The sequence below is a fragment of the Acinonyx jubatus genome, chromosome C1, assembly GCF_027475565.1.
Source record: "Acinonyx jubatus isolate Ajub_Pintada_27869175 chromosome C1, VMU_Ajub_asm_v1.0, whole genome shotgun sequence".
Taxonomy (NCBI): Eukaryota; Metazoa; Chordata; class Mammalia; order Carnivora; family Felidae; genus Acinonyx; species Acinonyx jubatus.
The window spans coordinates 211,485,114-211,505,926 of NC_069381.1; the positions used below are offsets into that span (position 1 = coordinate 211,485,114).

Here is a 20,813-nt window from a genome sequence, read left to right on the forward strand (position 1 = left end):
AAGGGAAGCTGAATCCTTCCTAACAATTTCCCCATGGGTCACACACAGTTTGAAAGAAAGGTGGTAATGATTTCCCCATCCCTGGAAGCATTCAGCCACTTCTTATTGTGGATATAGAGTAGAACCAAGCTAGGGGTGGAGTGTGGCCTACATCCTTTTTTTTTTTTTTTAATTTATTTTGAGAGAGAGCAAGCAGGGGAGGGGCGGAGAGAGAGGGGGTGAGAGAATCCCAAGCAGGCTCCGCACTGTCAGCACCGAGGCTGATGCAAGGCTCGAACTGACTAACCACGAGATCGTGACCTGAGCCAAAACCAAGAGTCGGACGTTCAACCGACTGAACCACCCAGGTGCCCCTGCACTACGTTCTTTTCCGAGGTGTCTGCCCAAACCCACAGGATTCCGTTTATGGTTTCAGATGCTCTAAGCCAGCCTGACCTAGAACAGCTGTCTGTTCTTTAGGTCAGTTGACCAAGAGGTGCATGTTGGAATTAAGGTGGCTTTTAAAAGCTCTTGATTCCCTGGCAGTCTTCGTAAATCCAGTAGACCCCAGTCTTCTCGGGTCCTCTCTGCTTCGGTGAAACCAAGGCAATGAGGACACAAGGTTTTCATGTTGTAGGTGACGTTTAGTGGAGTATGCCAGTGTTCCTTGCACATGTGCCCTCGTAAAACCTTAACACGATAACCTAGCCCCAAAGCCCATAAGCTTCTTAAGCTGAACATCCCCAGCCTGGTGCTGCGTCTGGTACTGGGAGGGGAAGCCCAGGGCTTGTAGCTTCGTGGCACCGGACGCCGACTCCAGAGAAGCTGGCATTGCTGTCGCCAGTGGTTCCCAGACGGCGAGCGTTCAAAGAGCAGTCAGTTTCCAAAATAACTAGAGAAAGGTTGACAACTTTTTCTTTGGGCCAAGTAAGGATGTTTTTTTTCTGAACTACCATCTACTCTAATCTTTATTTTATAAGAGAGAGGACATTTTGTTCTTACGCTTAGCAGCTGCATTCTGAAACATTTATGAGTAAAGTGTCATGATGTCTGCAGTTTACTTTCAAAGGGTTCCAAAGGAACAAGCAATAGACAGGTGGAGCACACACAGGGAAGTGTTCGTTGTCAAAGCCCAGCGTTGACTGTGTGGGTGTCGCTTGTATTATTCCAGCTTTTCTCTACATTCTAAACTTAATAGATTTCAGAAAACGCAAAACTCATGGCAGATCAGTGGTTGCCGGGGACTGGGGAGGTTGGTGGAGAAGTTGATTGAAATAGGGGCCAGGGAACTTTTGGGGGTGATGGCAATGTTCTGTCTTGACCATAGTGGTAGTTAAGCTCCTCAAACGGCACACTTTAAAATGGGCAGACTTGGGGCAACTGGGTGGCTCAGTCGGTTAAGCGTCCAACTTTGGCTCAGGTCATGATCTCGTGGTTTGTGGGTTCGAGCCCTGCATTGGGCTCTGTGCTGACAGCTCAGAGCCTGGAGCCTGCTTCAGATTCTGTGTCTCCCTCACTCTCTGCCCTTCCTCAGCTCGTACTGTCTCTGTCTCTCAAAAATGAATAAACATTAAGAAATTTTTTTTTTTAATGGGCAGATTTACTTGTGTGTAAAGAATGCCTCAATAAAGAGAGAGAGAAAAAGGACATTTTAATATCCAAAAGCTGAGAACTTCATAACCTTAGGATAACTTACATTGAATGCATTTGGCTCCATGACAAAACTTACAACAGCGCCCTTCTTTTTCTCATTTTTCTGCCAAGCAGAGAAAAATTCATCACAGACCAGAGGCTGGGAACGACTACCAGAGACTCCATTTCCCAAAAAATGAGGCCTGGTATCCGGCCCACCCCCAGTTTTTCCCACCTGCCAGGCGTCGGCAGGTCAGCAACTGAAGTCTGCCAATCTGCACCCTCCCAGCAGCCTGGTGCTAAGAGAACAGGCGTCCCAAGAGCACCCACAGCTGCAGGCGGGTCCCAGGTGCTGCGGCCACCGCTCAGGGCAGCCCTTCTGATGCAGACGCTAAAAGAAGCACCCTGGTCATTTGCCTTTCTCTTATGTGCGTGGTTTTTTTTTTTTTTAATTTTTTTTTTTTTTTACGTTTATTTATTTTTGAGACAGAGACAGAGCATGAACAGAGGAGGGGCAGAGAGAGAGGGAGACACAGAATCTGAAACAGGCTCCAGGCTCTGAGCTGTCAGCAGAGAGCCTGACGCGGGGCTCGAACTCACAGACTTCGAGATCATGACCTGAGCCGAAGTCGGACACTTAACCGACCAAGCCACCCAGGCGCCCCATGTGTGTGTTTTTAAGGGGAAAAAAAAATCAGAGATTCTTTTAAATTTATGACAATGTTATATTTTAACCATTCCGCTATGGGAGAAGTAAATGACTCTTGGAGAAAAAATTTTTAAAATAGGTGAAACCTAACATACCCATCACACAGAGACCACTGTTAGTTCCTTATACGTATCCTTTCAGATTCTGCATATTAAACATGCATATGTGTGTATACACATATAGGTACAAGTTTGCATAGGTGCATAGGTGTGTGTTTGCAAGGTGTGATCATATTATGCATGCCATCCTATGATCTTCTTTGTGCAGTCACTAGCTCTCCCTTCTTATTCCAGATATTTCCGTCTTACCTGCCACCTAGACCATATCCAGATTTTCCCAGTAGACCCAAAATGTCCCGTAGATCCGGTTTTTCCGATTGGGGATATGCAGTCTGGGACCACACGTTGCATCTGGAGGTTGGGTCCCTTACGTTTTTTGATCTAGTACCTCCCTTTTCTGTGACATTGACTCAGGAAAAGACATCAGCCACTTTTCCATTCATCTAGTCACTCTCTCGTGTCATCTAGCTCATTCCTCTCTTCCCTGCATTTCTATAAACTAGAAGTGATGTCTGAAGGCTTAATGGATTCCAGTTAACCCAAGGTGACATGTGACATCTGGTTGGCATCATTGCCAGTTCTGAGATTGACCATGGACCATGCCTGGTCCCCCCAGTACTGTGAGACTTGCACCTTGTGATAAGCCCAGGATCCAAATGCCATCACTTTGGTGCTATAGGAGCAGCCATTTCCCCATCACCTCTTCACCCGAGGCCTTTGACTCCAATGAATAATTGTCTGAGTCAATCATTTCATCAGTATTTGATAGTAACTTTCATTATCATTCAGCCACGGTAAGGCCAACAGATCAGGAGACAATGGCCACTGAAAAGATAATCTGTTACAGTTCCCAAAAGGAGGGGACAGCCCATGCCACGTGGGGCCACATGGGGAAGCACCAGATTCTGTCAGGGGGCAGAGGGATGGAGGGGAAAACATGGGCAAGAGTCTCTGTGGTTTCCCCAGGAAAGAGCTGATGAGGCAAGATATGTGGGTTGAAGATTGGGAGAGTTTGAATAACTTCTTCCGGCTCTTTAGTGATGGGCTCTCTCCAGTGTCTGAATCCTGGTCTGGGGATAATTAGGGCAGGGCAGTAGTAGCTCAGTGTGAGAGCTTGACCAGGGAGGAAAGGAGGCCTCCAAGGTGTGTGGGCTCTGATTGGTTACTTTGCGTATGAAAGGCTGTCTCTAGGAAAGGGCTAGCAGTCTCCAGGGGCCGCAGAGCCCCAGATGTCAAGGCAACAGAAATAACGGAATATATGGGGCACCTGGCTTGCTCAGAAGAACAGGTGACTCTTGATCGAGGGGTTGTGAGGGGTTGTGAGTTTGAGCTCCACAATGACTGTAGAGATTACATACATACATACATACTAAAATACAGAAAATCAAAAGGCATGGCTGGCTAATGGAATCAGAGTTTGTCAAATGATGTTTTTCTAATTCTGTCATTCCTTTTGCCAGCTACTGCTGGCATTCCTCTGGTTTAAAAAAAAAAAAACAATACAAAAAAAAGCTTTCCCCCTTAGAAATTTAAAAAGTTTCTGCCAGCTATTACACTGTTGCAATCCAGAGACTCATCGATGTGCTGCTTCAAGGCTAGTGAGATCCCTCTTCTAAGTGCTGGAGATGGGATAGGTAGTCGGAAGTCTCTATCCCCCCTGGAGCATGCATTCCAGGAACGATGGGGTCGGGGACAGACAGGAAAACAAGGCACACAGCTTCTCCTGTATGTGAGACAGTGATAAGTGACAAGAAAAATAATGCAGAGAAGGCTGCAAGTTCTGGGTGAGCTGGTACATTATAGGCTGTGGGGTGAATGGGGTGACATTGAAGTAAAGACCCAAAGGAAGCGGCTCTCTGTGAGAGGAGTGTTCCAGAACAGGAAACAGTTAAGCGCAAAGGCCCTGTGGCTGCTTTAAAGAAAAGTGAAGAGACCAATAGGCCGGAGAAGTGGGTGAGGTAGTGAGAAATAAGCCCATCGGCCCACTCAAAGGAGGGATGTGGAGACTCAGCGCACAGGGAAGTGATGTGAAGTGAAGTAGTGTGATTGGGGCAAATGTTCATTCCCTCCTCCCTTTGTTCTTTGGCGCGTGTTCTTTGGCCTCTGGAAATAAGCGCTCAGAAGGGAGAGGAGAAGAAGAACCAAGAAGTGAAGTGTGTAAGGGTTTGGGACTCCATTGGGGGGGGGGTGGGGTTTGTACATACTTCCAATAGGTTATAAACCTGTTAACTAGACAGTGTAGCTTTTATTTGGTATTTCTGAAAGTGAGTCATCTCCCTTACTTCTCACAAGAGGTAACAGGGGAGCAAATCTGGGAGGGCCTTGCAGGCATTGTCCAGGCAGAGGGGGAGCCCCCGGAATGTTTCCATAGATGCTAACACCCCACAGTGTTAGAACATGCTTTTTGCTTAGACTTGGCTTCATTCCCGGACACAAGGTCAAGTCCAGTAGGTAAATGTGTCTGCGGTGTCCCGTGTGTTCATTCCCTGAGTGTTCTTGTGAGCAGCTGTCGTTCTAGGCACCGGGAACGCAGAGGTGAGGGAAACAACAGGATGGGTGCCTGCCCTCCTGGAGCCAAGAGTCAAGTGAGGGAAGAAAGATCATGAGCTAACCACACAAGCATCAAATGCAGCTGTGCCTCCAACCCAGCCCCGGAAGTTGGGGAAGGCTCCCCGGACGATGGGACTCCTCACTTACAGCACGAAGGGTGAAATGAGTCAGCAAGTTGAAGACAGAAGAAGAGGATTGTTCTTTTTTTTTTTTTTTTTTAATTTTTTAACGTTTATTCATTTTTTGATAGAGACAGAGCAGAGCGTGAGTGGGGGAGGGGCAGAGAGAGAGAGAGAGAGGCAGACACAGAATCCAAAGCAGGTCCCAGGCTCTGAACTGACAGCACAGAGCCTGACTCGGGGCTCGAACCCACGGACTGTGAGATCACGACCTGAGCCGAAGTCGGACGCCCCACCGACTGAGCCACCCAGGCGCCCCGAGAAGAGGATTGTTCCAGGCAAAAAAGAACAGTGGGGGTGGGAGAGTGGGGGGAAATGTGGTACAGGACAATGTGGAAAGCAGGTAGAGATTTCAAGATGGTGCCCGTGTCCTGACAACAGTGGGAGATACTACACGGAGGGGACAGGTCAGGGTTTGGGAGGCCCCTCTTCCACTGCAGACAAGGAGCCGGAGGCTGGACATGGAGGTAGTCAGACGGCAGGAGACATTATGGTCCAAGGAAGCAGAGGGGGTGGTGTGGACTCAGGAGGAGGCTCTGGGGATGAGAAGATGTGGGCAGATTCCAGAGACAAGGGGGGAGGTGGGGTGCAGGTGGGGGGAGGAACAGACAAGACTGGGGACAGTAATCAGGAGGGCAAGGGGTGGAGGGGGGGCACCCATCTGGTCTGGCTTGAATAACACCAGGATTCATCTTGAGGTTGACATTTCTCCTTGACCTTTTTGTTTCTATCCCCACGCCCAAGGTTGCATTAGCCACCTGCTGAGTTTAATCAAGTTTGTTGAGCACTCCAAAATCCCCTGTCCCGGTGATACTGGGGGTGAAGGGCTAATCAGTCTATTTCCAGAACCCAAAGAGGGTTAGGATAAAAAGCAGCTTTTCCTGAGCTATCCTCCCCTGCACCACGCCTTCCCCACTGGCGCTCCTGCACCTGTGAGCCCCTCTGGATGGAGACTTGTGCCTTTGCCTAATGCTTAGAACTGCTGAAACCACCAATTCGCCCGTCTCAACCCTAATCCCTTCTCCACCCTGCTCCTTAAATGGGATTTGGCTTCTAGACACTGAGACCCGGGTGTGGGCACCCTCCCCAAGTTCCCTACAAATTCCCCACGCACATCAGCCAGGAACCTCGGTGGGGTCATCTGGTTACACAGAGCCAGGGCCGGCTGCTCACCCCAGAGGGACAGAGCCCTTCTCCTCGCCTCCCGGGCCCATCTGGCTGCACAAGGTACATGACCATCCCCAGCACAAGGCTTCTCGGAAACCCGGGGCAAGCACAGGGAAGAGCAAGGGTCAGGACGATGGGCATTTTCATGTGGTCAGTCTGTCCCAGGTTTGCCTTCTCTGTGTGGTTTCAGGGACTTGGCTTGCTAAAGAGGCTCAGTTCACTGAGTTCTGGACAGCTAAGATGGCTTTTCCACTGTGCGTAAAGCTGAGGAGCAGTGAGAGAACAGGATAGGAAAACAGCTGAGTATGAGTTGCTGGTGTCTAAGTCAGTTGGGCGTCTGACTTTGGCTCAGGTCATGATCTCACAGTTTGTGGGTTCGAGCCCTGCATCGGGCTCTGTGCTGACAGCTCAGAACCTGGAGCCTACTTCAGATTCTGTGTCTCCTCCTCTCTCCGCCCCTCCCATGCTCATGCTTTGTCTCTCTATCAAAAAATGAATAAACATTAAAAAAAAATTTAAAAAAAAGAACTTCTGGGGACTTGACATAGTTTGAAAATAATATTTGTGAAGTGGTTATATAGTGGTCTTCAGGAACTTTCTCTATTCTAATTACCATAAGACATCGTGAGGATAGAATTTTAGATCCAACCTGGCTAAGTGTTATGATACCAAAGGCTAATCAGGAAGTAAAACCTTCTCATTGGAATCTAGCTGGGCTTCTGAGTGAGGTTTTCTGAGAAATGTTTGAGACTTATCAAGAAAAATAAAACACATGTTTTTAAAAAAGCACACCACTGTGTAATAGAAACTAGACAAAGACCTTATTTAATCAAACATCGATATTCAAGCAGATCCAAAGAAATGTCTAATGGATCCACAGCATCTCACAAGTTGGTTTTATACCAAGAATGTCCTTGACTGTATATTGAGGATCATTTTACCTTTCCCCAGCCCTCTAACACCTGACTTACATCCCGCGGTGGAAGAAGCTTCCAGGGACAGATAACATGGCGGCCATCGGGAAGACCGGCAAGGCTGCACCAAACCATGTTATCTTCAAGAAGATCTCCCGGGACAAATCGGTAAGTGGTACAGAAGTGAGCAACTTGATGCAATTTTTTTAAAGGAGCTTTTTCAAGAATAGACATGGGGATGGGGATACCTGGCCAGCTTAGTAGAGCATGTGACTCTTGAACCTTGTGGTTGTGAGTTCAAGCTTCACGTTGGGTGTAGAGATTACTCAAAAAAGAAAAAAAGAAAACAAAAAGAATAGACACAATCAACATCAAAACCCTGTGAGGTTGAGGAAGCTCTGTGTCTATTTTCTGTCTCTATGGGTGACAATGAGATATGAATGAATGAGTGAATTGTACAAATACAACTTCTTTTCAGTCTCATCAAGAATTTAGTCCTGAGACCTGTCATTTTCTCCTCATCTCTCAGTCCCCACCCCTTACCCCCCATTTTACTTGGCTGGCCTTGAACCAATGACTTAAATTTTAAACACTATCTTAAAGGGAAGCCTGATGGAAGGTCTACACCACAGCCTCCATGGACGGGGTCTCCTTGCTCCACCTGATGGCTTCTTAGGGGCCAGCAATCTAGCTCGGCACTGTCCAATTCAAGCTGCAAATGTTATTTTAAAGTTTTTAGCAGCCACATTTATAAAAAAGAAGAAACAGATGGAATTGATTTTCATATATACTTTTATTTAACCCGATATAGCCAAAAAACTATCATTTCAACATGCAAATGATATCAAAATTATTGATGACATTTTACATTCACTTTCTAAGTCTTTGAAGTCTGGTATGCATTCTACATTTATAGCACATGTCAGTTTGGAATGATATTCCAAGTGTCCAGGAGCCCCCTGTAACTAGTCGCCACTGCACTGGACGGTGTAGATCTAGATCTTTCTTCTAGTTGACTTCTGAGGGGTTCCCGCGGAAGTGGTTGAGAATTTTCCTTTCAAAGGCTCTTGATACAGTTGGATCAGTCCACTCTTTACTCAAGCAGCTTAGACCTGGAGACTGTTTCCAACACTGAGTCTATGTGCAGGACACAGAGAATCATCATCATTGGCCCAACTAGACGCTTAGCCAACACATGCAGTTCTGAAATCAGGTGCTCCAGGGACTTCTCAGTGCTCTATTTTCTGTGCTTTGTAAAACTGAACTTTGGATTTTCCCTTCAGGGTTTATCAAATGTTAAGCCTCCCTGGGCCCAAAGGAAACTCTCTGACCCTCATAGTGCAACACAAGAGAAACAGGTTTGCACAGGGCACTCTGCCCTTTCTGCTCCCAGCTGAGGAACTCCACTGTGGGGTGATAGATAATTTGGGGACTCATCAACCATTTATTCTCCAAACTCTTTCCCACTTGTGTCTTCCCAACTTCTGGCAGAAGAAGAAGCCACTCCTGCTGGGCCATATGTTTTTCCCACTATTTTATTCCTCACACCTAGATAGACATCCTTTGAACTGAGAAATTTAGAATTTTTGTGCGTGTGAGCAAATCTATCAATTAATGTCTCACATATTAGGATTATTCCAATTGCAGGCTCTGTATGGCCCCAGGCAGGGTGCACCAGGAGCCCTGGGCCCATTTCTCTGTGATTCTCTCCACTCTGCCCTCTTCTGTGGTCTTCATTCTCCAGCTGGTGGCAAGATGGCTGCCCTAGCTCCAGCCATCTCATCCTCACTTCCTTTCTGAGAAAGGAAAAGACTGTTGCCTTCCTGGTGTCTCTTCTTAAGAGTGGGAACATGTTTTCCCAGTAGCCTCCAGCAGACTTCTGTCATATCTGATTGGTCAAAACTGGCTCACATGCCCACCCTAAACCAATCCTGAGCCAAAGGAATTGGATGATCATCATTGGATCAGGCCAATCAAGAATTATCCTCTGGGGCTGGCCTCCTCTTAGCCTGGGCCCCATGGGGATGGTGAACCCTGAATGCAGTTGGCAACTTCTGTCCAGGAAGAAGGGCACATGGGTCTGTTGGTTGAGCAAACAGCATGTCGGCTGCACCTCTGCATTGTTCGGCCCCACTTCCCTACCTGCTCCTGTCCCTTCCCCCACTCCCTTTCCAGTTGCAGCAGAACACACGCCTTTGCTCCCATCCAAGGTTCATGCTATTTACACGTACGTCTCTCGGTCCACCTCCTCCTTAGAGTCTTACCATCAGCTTCCCTCTCTACCAGTACTTTGTCTGAACGTAAAAGCAAGGATGGACCTTGTGCATATTTTAAAAACATTTTTTTAATGTTTATTTATTTTTGAAGGGGAGAGACAGAGCATGAGCGGGGGAGGGGCAGAGAGGGAGACACAGAATCTGAAGCAGGCTCCAGGCTCTGAGCTGTCAACGCAGAGCCAGATGTGGGGCTCAGACTCACAAACTATGAGATCATGACCCGGGCCGAAGCCCGATGCTTAGCCGACTGAGCCACCCAGGCGCCCCCGGACCTCAGGTGTATTAAAGACAGCAACCAACAAACTCCCCTTAACCTACCACCTTTCCAGCTCCTCTTCCTCTAAGCTAAAGCTTGAAAAAGAAGAAAACACACTCTCTCCATCTACCTTCTCTCTTCCCTCCTCCCTACCTCAGTCAGCTGCCCAGCTGGCTTTCCTCTTGTCCATCCATTCTCCACTTTGATGCCAATGTCATCTCTTCTATAAAATGGGGCTAATTCCTACCTCATAGAGTAGTTGTGGGGATTCAGTGAAATACTGTAGTCCGTGCTTAGCTTGGCACCTGGGACATGATAAGCACCGAAATGCTATTCAGTCTTTCGTCCTGCTTAAAATGCTTCAACAGCTTTAAGGTTGGAACCATCAGCCTGCATCCCCATTTGGTGGCCCTTCACCTGCAGATGAAACCATTGGTTCCAGAAGCATTGTCTTGGTTCTGGGCTTTGTATACACTAATGTTTGTTTTGTCCAGAAAACATCCTCACACCCATCCTTCCCAGCCACCTGACTATGCAGTCCTTCGGGTGTTTCATCAATAATACAAATAACTTAGAAGGCACGGGGATTCACTCCAGAGTATCTGATGTGAGGGAGTAGATCTAGGAGATGATTGAATGCCAACAGAAATTATTTTGGGTGGTTCATGGAAATAAAAATATGAATTTAAGAGGCTTAGGGATGAAAGGGGCTAGGAAGGGTGCGTGAACTCACTCATTGGGGCCCTTAGCAAATGCTGATTAGATCCCTGCAGTGTATCAGACACTGTGTCAGAAACCTTGACGGCTGAAAGGTGAAAGAATTCTTACCATTAAGGCACTCACAACCCTGTGGCTTAGAGCGGTGCGCTTTGATGAACACGACCTATGTGCTTCCATAAAGGGGGTTGGCAGAGACCTTCACCACCAGGGGCATGGAAACAGACAGCAAGAGGACCAAAACCATGGTCATTGCCCCCCAACTCCCCACACCCTCTTTCTCAGGGTATGGGTTCAGGTTTTCCCATACAGGAGCTCATCTGGTAGGATTTCAGGGACTACAGAACTCCTCCTGCCTCTTTACTCAGCTCAGAAATTCCTCTAATGAGGAGGGGAAACTGGTTCATTCAACAGCCAGCTGTAAGAGGCTTAAGTGTTGGGAGGAGACTCATGTGCATAAGCATAACTTTCCACGGAAGTATTATCAGTGAATTCAACAAGGTTACCTGGATGATCTCAGACCTGGGATGTCAGATCTGGGTTTCCCAGACCTCCAGGCTCTGGGAAAAGGTGGGAGAATGGGGACCATCCAAGGGGGTGGGAAGAATCCCTTGGAGCAGATTTATGGGGCTGAAGAAAGAGCACACCTTGCCTGCAATCCATAGTCTCTGCCCACAGCCAAGCAGGGAGAGAGTGGGTGATGGGCAAGCTGCAGGGCCAGGCAGCAGCTCAAGATGGATCAAAATGTGCCAGCTGTTGTGAGGCCAGGGGTTTTGTTTGTTTGGTTTTGGTTTTTTTGTTTTGTTGTTGTTTTGGGTTTTTTTTTTTTGTTTTCTTTTGTTTTTTTTCGGTTGTTGCTGATTTTTAACATGAACGCTTTAGTGTTCTTTGGCCACTTGGAATCCACATGTGTTCTTCCCACAGGTGACCATCTACCTGGGGAAGAGAGACTATATAGACCATGTTGACCAAATAGAGCCTGTGGGTAAGTTGAGTTTGGAGTAAGATTGTAATTAAAAAAAAAAAAAATTTTAACATTTATTCATTTTTGAAGACAGACAGAGACACATCGTGAGTAGGGGAGGGGCAGAGAGAGAGGAAGACACAGATTCCGAAGCAGGCTCCAGGCTCTGAGCTGTCAGCACAGAGCCCAACACGGGGCTTGAACCCACAAACCGCAAGATCATGACCTGAGCCAAAGTCGGAAGCTCAACCAACAGCCCCCCAGGCACCCCAAGATTGTAATTTTAATGATGGTTTTCCTTTAAGTCATCAGACAACTGCTAGTTTTGTATTTCTTTCAAGTCAGTTCAAATCAGCTTTGCTAATAATCTAATTGTAGGAATGCAAATTAAAACATGAGGTGCAATGCTGATTGGAAACAATTTCAGAGCGTGGGGAAGACAAAGGACTCCTTTCTAGAATATATAAAGAAACTCAACGGTAAGAACAACAAAATCCAATTAGAAAATATGCACAAAGGGGTGCCTGGGTGGCTTAGTCAGTTAAGCATCCGACTCTTGATTTTGGCTCAGGTGCTAATCTCATGGTTCGTGATTTCGAGTCCAGAGTCGGGCTCTGAGCTGACAGGCAGAGCCTGCTTGGGGTTCTCTCTCTCCCTCTCTCTCTGCTTCTCCCCTGCTCACTCACTCACTCTCTCTCTGTCTCAAAAATAAATAATCTTAAAAACAATAGAGTAAAACTCTACATAAAACAAAGAAAACACACAAAAAACGTGAAAAGCAGTTCATCAAAGAAGATGTATGTATGGCAAATAAGAACACGGAAAAATGTTCAACATCATTAGCCACTAGGGAAATGCAAATTAAAGCACGGTGAATTGAAATATCATTATACACCTGTCAGGATGGCTAAAATTAAAAATGGCGACCATACCAAATGGTGGTGAGGATACTGGGAACTGGATCACTCATACATCGCTGGCCGGGATGTAAAGTGGAACAGCTCCTCTGGAAAATAGTTTTGGGGTTTCTTTAAAAATTAAACATACACTTACCAGATGACCCAGCAATTGCATTCTGGGCACTCATCCCAGAGAAACAAAAACTCACATCTACACAAAAACCTGTCCACGATTGTTTATAGCAGCTTTATGTGTGACAGCTCCAAGCTGGAAGGAACCAAAATGTCTCTCAATATGTGAAGAAGGTTAAGCAAGCTGCTGTACATCCATACCGTGAAATTCTACTCGGCAATGAGAAAGAATGAGCCGCTGATACACGCCACAGCTTATGGATCTCAAGGGCATTGTGCTGAGCGGGAAGAGCCAGTCTCAAAGGCTATATACCGTGTGATTTCACTTCTATAACAGTCTAGAGATGGCCAAATTATAGAAATGATAAACTGATGAGTAGTTCCCCCGGGACAGAGGATGGTGGGGGAGGGGATGATCCAAGAGATTGCTCTATGGTGGGGGGAACCTCTTTGTATCGATTGCAGTGGTGGTTACACAAACCTCCACATGAGATAAAATGACTTTAGAACTATACACACACTGTATCCTGTACCCATGTCAGCTTCCTGGTTTCGATATTGCAGGACGGTTATCTAAGATGTAACCACGGAAGAAACTGAACGAAGGATACACAGGGACTCTCTGTGCTATCTTTGCAACTTCCTGCGAATCTATAATTATTTCAAGTAAAATAGCTATTTTTAAAAAGACTGTAAAAAAAAAAAAACCAACCCTGGCATTTTTAGGCACTTGAGGATGAGAATGTCCCTCAGCAGAACATTTTCTGGAAGGTCATTTGGCAATATGTCATCAAAAGCCAAATCCGGTTCTACCATTGATAGATCAAAGATATATGTAGTAAGGATGGTCCTCGCAATACTCATTATAATGGGGAAAACTGGAAACAACTTAAATGCCCTAACAAGAGGGGGTTAATTAAATAATTTATGGTGCATCCATTCAATGAAGCAATAGCAATGTATAGTCATTAAAATGATTAGTACATTGTGTGTGTGTGTGTGTGTGTGTGTGTAAGAATAGATATTTGCAATATATAGTTGCATGAGAAAAGCAGTTAACCGAATAGTATATAGAGTGGGATCTCAATTTTTCAGTAAAATCATCCATATAAGTGTATATACATCTGGAAAAAAAACCTGTGCCGATATCTTGACAATGGGTATCTCTGAATGGTGGAAATTTGGGTGACTTTGTTTGCTCTTTGCTTAACTCTCCTTTCTGATTTTCCTATAATGAACATGGATTACTGTGTAATTAAAGAACCACAGATAAATATATAAAGAAGGCCTCTGGTCTCTTTCATCTTCTCCGCCCTCATTATTCTTTTCCTTTCCATGTAGATGGTGTCGTGTTGGTGGATCCTGCACTTGTGAAGGGAAAGAAAGGTGAGGCAGGCTTCTTGAACTCTGAGGACCTGGTCTGGTCTGGTCTTGGCTGGCTCTGGGGGCGGAGGGTCGGGGAGTCTGCTGGTGCTCTCTCACACCCATTGCTGCCAGGCCCTGTCGCCCACACTCCCTGGTATAATCTTCAGGACCCTGTCCTGTTCACGTCAGAGCTCATTGTCCTCATTTCCCACATGAAGGTAAAGACCCAAGGGAGTCACTTGTTCAGGGTGGCAGGACAGGTAAATGGTGGACGGAGCGTGGAGAGCAGGTCTGTGGGCTCCATCAGCTCTGTGGTCACCCTGTGCCTTGTGGCTCTCTGCTGGAGGCAAACTCAGGAGGGAAACTGATGGGAAATTGAGCCCTGCTGGAAGGCTCATTTTTTTAAATGCTGACTGTGGTGGTTCTGAACCACAGCATCACAGCATCCCTGAAGAACGTCTGGCAGCTGTGGTGTGTGTGGCAAGTAATTTGGTGCTAATAACAGTTGTGTGAACTAAATTAGGGCAGACCTCAGTTCTCCTTATGATAACGTTACTGAGTCTGTTCCATTATGAATACGCTTTTTAGAGTGGTTGCTACTGGCAACTACAAGGCGTCATTCCCACCCCTGGATGTGACCACGGAAGCACGTCAGAGGTGGGGCCATCAGTACCCAGGGGTCATGGCAGAAATGGGGTTGAAAACCACCCCTTCTGCTGTCTCTGACTTCCTCCTGGGTATCCTGCTTCCCTCTGGCACCAGGAGGATCCTGGTTTGAGCCCTGACAGCCCACACCCTTGGCCGGAGAAGGCCTCCCGCTCTGAGGGAAAGCACTGTCCAGTGAGGGAGGTGTAACGCCCGGGCATCTCTGGGCACCTTCTCTTACAAACACTGGATGAGGGACAGGCAAGTGATCATTGGCTCTTCTGAGCTTAGTGGGGAGGACACAGACAAAATCTACAACCGATGACTTCTAGGACTTGGGGGCACCACTTCTGATATGCTTCCTGTTCAAGAATAATGAGCTTTGCATGCTTTTATTTACCCCATTAAAGACTGTTGTAAATAGTCCTCCCTCAAAACGTAGAGTTTTTATATAATCCTTTTGGTTCACTGGAAGCACAGATTATATCTGTTTGATTAACCTGAATTTGCAGAAGTTTTGGCTTAGAGAATGCTTGATGGGTTTCTGAGCAATGTGAAAGAAGCGTTTCTGGGATCTGATTTCATCTGTCCTCTTGGTCCATAAGCCCCTGTCTGGCACAGGTCTGTTTTGCTCCCTAGTGCTGTTTCCCTCTGCTTATCACCTTCATTCTCAACTCCATGCAGACATCCTGTCCCCAGAAGCCCAGCAACCTCGCACCTCCTGAGGTCCCTGAACAGGCGGGTCAAGAGGAGGGGGTGGTAGGGTGGAGGACACAGGGGAGCCTGAAGGCAAAATAGGCAGTTCATGGAAGGTGCCTCTGTGTCCTCTGACATACGCTTTAGAGTAATTAACACAAGCCCCAGGGAAGGTGCTGGATCTGCAGAAACAGGTGGGTGCTGTGGTTCTAGATGCTAATGGGTGGATGTTCGGTGGCTGCCCCACACCCACTCAGCCAGGCAGAGGCGCCACGCCAGTGGGACAAGCCCATCCTCCTCTTGTCTCCCTTCCAGTGTACGTCTCTCTGACCTGCGCCTTCCGGTACGGCCAGGAAGACATCGATGTGATTGGCCTGAACTTCCGCAGGGACCTGTACTTCTCCCAGGTCCAAGTGTTCCCTCCTGTGGGGGCCGTGGGGGCCCCCACAAAGCTTCAGGAGAGCCTGATGAAGAAGCTGGGGGAGAACACATACCCCTTCCTGCTCACGGTGGGTGACTCCTCTCCCTTCTCCCCTCTCCCCTGCCCCAGCTCCTTCACCTTACAGTGAAACCAGGAGCGAAGGAGGAGGGGACAGAGTAATGACTTCACATTTGTGGGCCTTCAAATTGCATCCTTGGAGGAAATTCTAGATTGCACGGGCTGTGATTGTCTTTTTTTAAGTCCTTGAAAATAGCCTCTCAGCCTTTGAAGGCACCATTTCAACCCACGGTTTAAATATTTCCCTTCATCTGACCAGCTAATTACACAGGCACGTTATTCCCTCACTTGCTGATCTATAAAAAGAAAGAAGTGCCCCTCGTTTGGCCTGGACTCGTTCTAGATGTGAAAGGGCTCCCTGCAGGATGGGAGAGCTTACTGAAGTCGGAAGTCGTCTGTAGCCTTGACCGATGTTCAGTGGTCACAGCAGATGAGTGGCTCCACCTCTCCTGGGGCTTTGTCCCACCTGGTGAGACCTGGTGACCCACGGTGCCAGACTGCGTGCCTCTGAAGACTTGGGCGTGAACTCAGTACAGCCAAAGCAGCTACTGCCGTCCCTATGAGCGTGTCTGTGTGTCTTACGATTATCTATTGCTCCAAAGTTACACGGCTCAGCCTCGAAAGGGAAGGGAAATTCTGACACATGCTGCAACACGAACGAACCTTGAAAACATCAGACTAAGTGAAAGAAGCCAGACACAAAAGGACAGACTGTATGATTCCACCGACAGGAAAGGCCTGGAGCAGTCAGATTAATAGAGACAGAACGTAGAATGGCAGGTGCCAGGGTATGGGGGGGGAGAGGGGGCCGGGAGTGGGGGGGGGAAGGAATCAGTGTTGACCGGGTACAGGGTTTCAGTTTGGGACAAGAGGAATGTTCTGGAGATGGATGGTGGGGATTATTGCAGAACAAGGTTGGATGAACTTCATGCCAATAAACTATACACTTAAAATGTTTAAGTTTTACATTATGCATTTTACCACAACCTTTTTTTTTTTTAATCACTTAAAAAAAAAGTTTTGTGGTCGTGCATGTCCTTGTGATCTTGTACTGGGAGTTTGAAGTGACGTAACTTTTTTTTTTTTTAATGTTTGTTTATTTATTTTTGAGAGAGAGACGGAAACAGAGACAGAGACAGAGAGACAGAGCACGAGCAGGGGAGGGGCAGAGAGAGAGGGAGACACTGAATCCAAAGCGGGCTCCAGGCTCCGAGCTGTCAGCACAGAGCCCGACGTGGGCTTGAACTTAGGAACCGCAAGATCATGACCTGAGCCGAAGTCAGACACTCAACCGACTGAGCCACTCAGGCGTCCCTGAATTGCCATAACTTTTTAGAGATAACAAGCCAGCATGTATCAAGAACCTTTAAAATGTGATTTTGACCTGATGGTTCCCTTTCTAGCAGCATAGCCTCTGGACTTAATTAGAGAAAATTGTGCTAAGGCAGATGAAGAAGGAGGTTTATTGCAGCATTGTTTATCATGGCAAAAAAAAGCAAAGCACCATTTCATGAATGGGGGCGGGCAAAATTAAATGTGGTGTTAACAAAGCCCCAGAAACAGTGGTGCAGAGCTCGCACATAGAAAAATGGTCATAACGCATTCTGAGTAGGGCTAGGGTGGCGATGTGAGCAAAGCAGAGGACAGGACATGTGCATCATTGGCCTCATTTCTGTAGAGCACACATCTGCGTACGTGTTTGTGGGCAAGGGTGCCCATAGGACGCTTGCAAGTTTGTGTCTGTGATGTTATTCCGGGTGACCACGGTGTTTTTGTTTGTTTGTTTTTGTGGTTTTTGCTTGCTCGTCATCGTCTTCCAATTTTTGTACATTGAATGCATATTACACGTGGAAGAACCCCCTCTGAACAAAATGATTTGTTTCTTCCCACAGTTTCCTGACTACTTGCCCTGTTCAGTGATGCTGCAGCCTGCTCCACAAGATACGGGGAAGGTTAGTTCAAAAAGAAATGCCAGGGATTAATTCATTCCTTCAAAAGACTTTATATATATATTTTTTTTGAGAGGGGAGGGACAGAGAGAGAGCGGGGAGGAGACAGTCCCAAGCAGGCTACGGTGCTACCAGCACAGAGCCCAACGTGGGGCTCCATCCTATGAATGGTGAGATCGTGACCAGAGCCGAAATCGAGAGTCGGACGCTTCACCCACTGAGCCACCCAGGTGCCCCTCAAAAGACTTTTAAAAATAGCCATATATTGTGGAAAATTTCAAATAGATACAAAAGTAGAGAGACATTCTAATGAATCTGGCCACTGCACTGCGAGGGGCTGGATGAGTCAAGCATGAGCTCCAAAGGAAGAGAGAAGCAAAGGGGCTGAGTGTGTATAAGGAGGAGTGGCCAGGGGGTTCTAAGTGGTGGGCAGAGGCTCTAAGCCTTGAAGGAGGGTGGTGAGGACAGGAGGCGAGAGTGAAAGGTGCCAGGACCCAGGGATTACAGGCCCTGAAATCGGAGGTGTCACGAGCGAGAGGGCTAGACAGGAGTGAAGTGAAGACCAAAGTGGCGAGGCTGATCCCGGAGTACAGAGGGGCACGGTGACAGACGCCACAATCTGGGCAGGGATTTCCGATGTGGGGATCTTGCCCCACTGGTGGTTTGTGAAATCGGTGCAGTGAACCAGAAGGAGCATTTGAGAAAAATCGAATAGAATGAAATAGGATAAAATGGGGAATCTGCACAAAGCTCAGTGTTACTTCCCGAGCCATTTCACACACGCATGTCTGTTTACTGGGCCACATTATAAACTTTGCTTCTTACCGTGGGGGTGGCCTGAAACATTTGAAAGCCACTGGTCCAGGAAAACCCAGATGTGGGTGGCCAAGATGGAGGAAGACGAGGTCACTAAATCAGAGTGGGGGACCCTGTGCCAACCCAAGGGCTCCCTCTACTCCATCCCAGCAGCAGGGCTGTGGGCGTGAGCTGGGCCCATGGAGGCCCGGGAGGGGAGCGGCTGCACAGCCGAGGGCCTCGGGGCCCTAGAGCTGGGGAGACCCTGGAGCTGGAACGTCAAGAACACCAAGGAGTTTGTCAGATATAAAAAAGAAGGAGACAGAGAGGCTTGAAGCGTTCGGGCAGAAGGAACAGCCTGTGTCCAGGGTGGACCAGAGTGAGGGCTTGGCTTGTATAGGCAGCATCTTTAACGAAGTGGGTGCAGGGGGAGCGAGGAGGGACAGAGAGGGCTCAGTCATGCCACTAAGCAGTGCCGGCGTGATGGTGGGTAGTGGTGCCGGTACGCTCACGACCTAGATTTTAGACTTGCCACGATTCCACAGCTGCAGAGCCAATGAGGCTGTGACTGGTATGCCACCATCAACGCAGCTAGCCTCGTGCCCTTTCTCCCTCCGGGCAGTGGGTGAGGGCGGTGCGGCCCCCATGCCCCCCACGAGTGATAATGTGCAGAGACGAGCAGGCTGGGGTGGGGCCCCGTGGGGCTGGGGGTGGAAGGTGTGGGGGACGCTTTTGCTTTACCCACGCAACATACCGTTAGGTAGTTCATTTCAATGTTAGCAGACTTTGCTCCAAATTCCATTTCCAGCTTCTCAGCACAAGTTGGAAGAGCCGCCAGCACCAGACCCCCGGTCCAGCCTGGCCATTGACCGTGCCCCTCCCTGCCCCCCTCCCCCACCCTGGGCCGGGCGTTGGTGGCCGGCATGGGCCGTCGAGGGCCTTCTGTTGCTCCGTGAGCACCTGAGTCTGGCCCCACTGTAGGTAGTGTGACACACATGCAGGGTCACATCTAGAGGGACAACTAAATGGGGGGGTGGACACCATACATGATCACCTTGGGGGCTTGGGGACCACAGTGTGCTTCTCGTGCTGATGTCATTATTTCCTTACACGGCAAATCTCTCCTCACTGGGGCAGCCCCAAAAAGGACATGGCGAAGATAGAAAGAGAAGGTGCCACATAACATCCCGTGGGCAGTGTGACCCCAGCCCCCAGGAAGGGAGGTGCTGACTCAGGCCTTGTCTCTTCTGTTGCCCCCTGCAGTGCTGTGGGGTCGACTTTGAGGTCAAAGCATTCGCCAGAGACAGCACGGAGGACGAGGAGGACAAAGTGCCCAGGAAGTAAGAGTGTAGCTGTGGGAGGAGGGGCGGCGCTGGGGGGGCGGGGCAAGGAACTGGGGTAGAAAACCACCCCTCACTTTGGCTCCGTGAACAGGAGCTCTCCCCACAGGGCTGCGTGGCCAGGCAGTCAGGAAAGACTGTCTACGCACGGGGCGGGTCAGTGGCTGATCATTTGAGGGGTGATGGAGAGGAGTTAGCAACCTCAGGGGTTCACATAAGCCTCTGAAAGACTCTAGATTCCCCCTCCTTCCCTCCCTCCGTTCCTTCCTTCCTTCCTTTCTTTTTAAGTTTACTTATTTTGAGAAAGAGCGCACATAAGCGAGAGTGGGGGAGGGACAGAGAGAGAGGGAGAGCTCTGTCAGCAGAGAGCCTGACGTGGGGCTTGAACTCACAACCTGTGAAATCATGGCCCGAGCCCAAATCTTCATCCGTAGGAGCTCCGTGCGTTTACTGATCCGCAAAGTACAGCACGCGCCCCTGAAGATGGGCCCCCAGCCCCAAGCAGAGGCCGCCTGGCAGTTCTTCATGTCCGACAAGCCCTTGCACCTCGCGGTCTCCCTTGACAAAGAGGTGAGCAGGTGACAAAGAGGTGTGTCCCATGTGGGAGCAGGCCTGGGGGACAGGCCCCGGGCCCCTGTCTGCTGTGAGTGTGTGGCACGCGATCTTGTTTCTAGGCACAGTTAAAGCACCAGCATTTGTGAGCAGTTGGCATTTTTCATAATTTGGAATTCATGGAGGTGACCCTTAGAATAGCGTCCTGCTGGCCACATTCCCCTACACCGCCAGTCCCGACCAACTAGGGAAAGGGGTGGTGGTCTCCACATCCCCCTGCCCCAGACTCTTTCTCGCCCCCTCTGCCCCCACGGGCCTCATTTACCAGTGTAGCACCAGTGGGTGCAGCTTTGCAAATGGTTTACTTCCCCTGGGAAATTTAAGTTTCAACATCATGAGGAAGGGGTGACTGAATCATGTGAATGTCATCACTCAAGTATGTCACAGTGGAAAAGGGCGAAGAAGCACCGGCCAAGGCCGTCTCTGGTCCTCTGGTTGCCAAGAGGTGGGCACACACATGGGCAAAAGCTCAACATACT

At 48.4% G+C, this 20,813-nt stretch overlaps 1 protein-coding gene across 1 annotated transcript in view; it reads left to right on the forward strand.

Annotated features, from left to right (window-relative positions):
• SAG (S-antigen visual arrestin) overlaps nt 1-20,813 on the forward strand; it is a 43,309-nt gene that overhangs the window by 6,996 nt on the left and 15,500 nt on the right. Inside the window, exons 2-8 of the mRNA XM_053215987.1 lie at nt 7,227-7,357; nt 11,363-11,423; nt 13,775-13,819; nt 15,455-15,648; nt 17,531-17,590; nt 19,646-19,722; nt 20,157-20,292. Of these exons, the coding sequence (XP_053071962.1) occupies nt 7,283-7,357; nt 11,363-11,423; nt 13,775-13,819; nt 15,455-15,648; nt 17,531-17,590; nt 19,646-19,722; nt 20,157-20,292 (648 nt within the window). The 5' untranslated portion in view covers nt 7,227-7,282. The remainder of the gene's footprint in view (nt 1-7,226; nt 7,358-11,362; nt 11,424-13,774; nt 13,820-15,454; nt 15,649-17,530; nt 17,591-19,645; nt 19,723-20,156; nt 20,293-20,813) is intronic.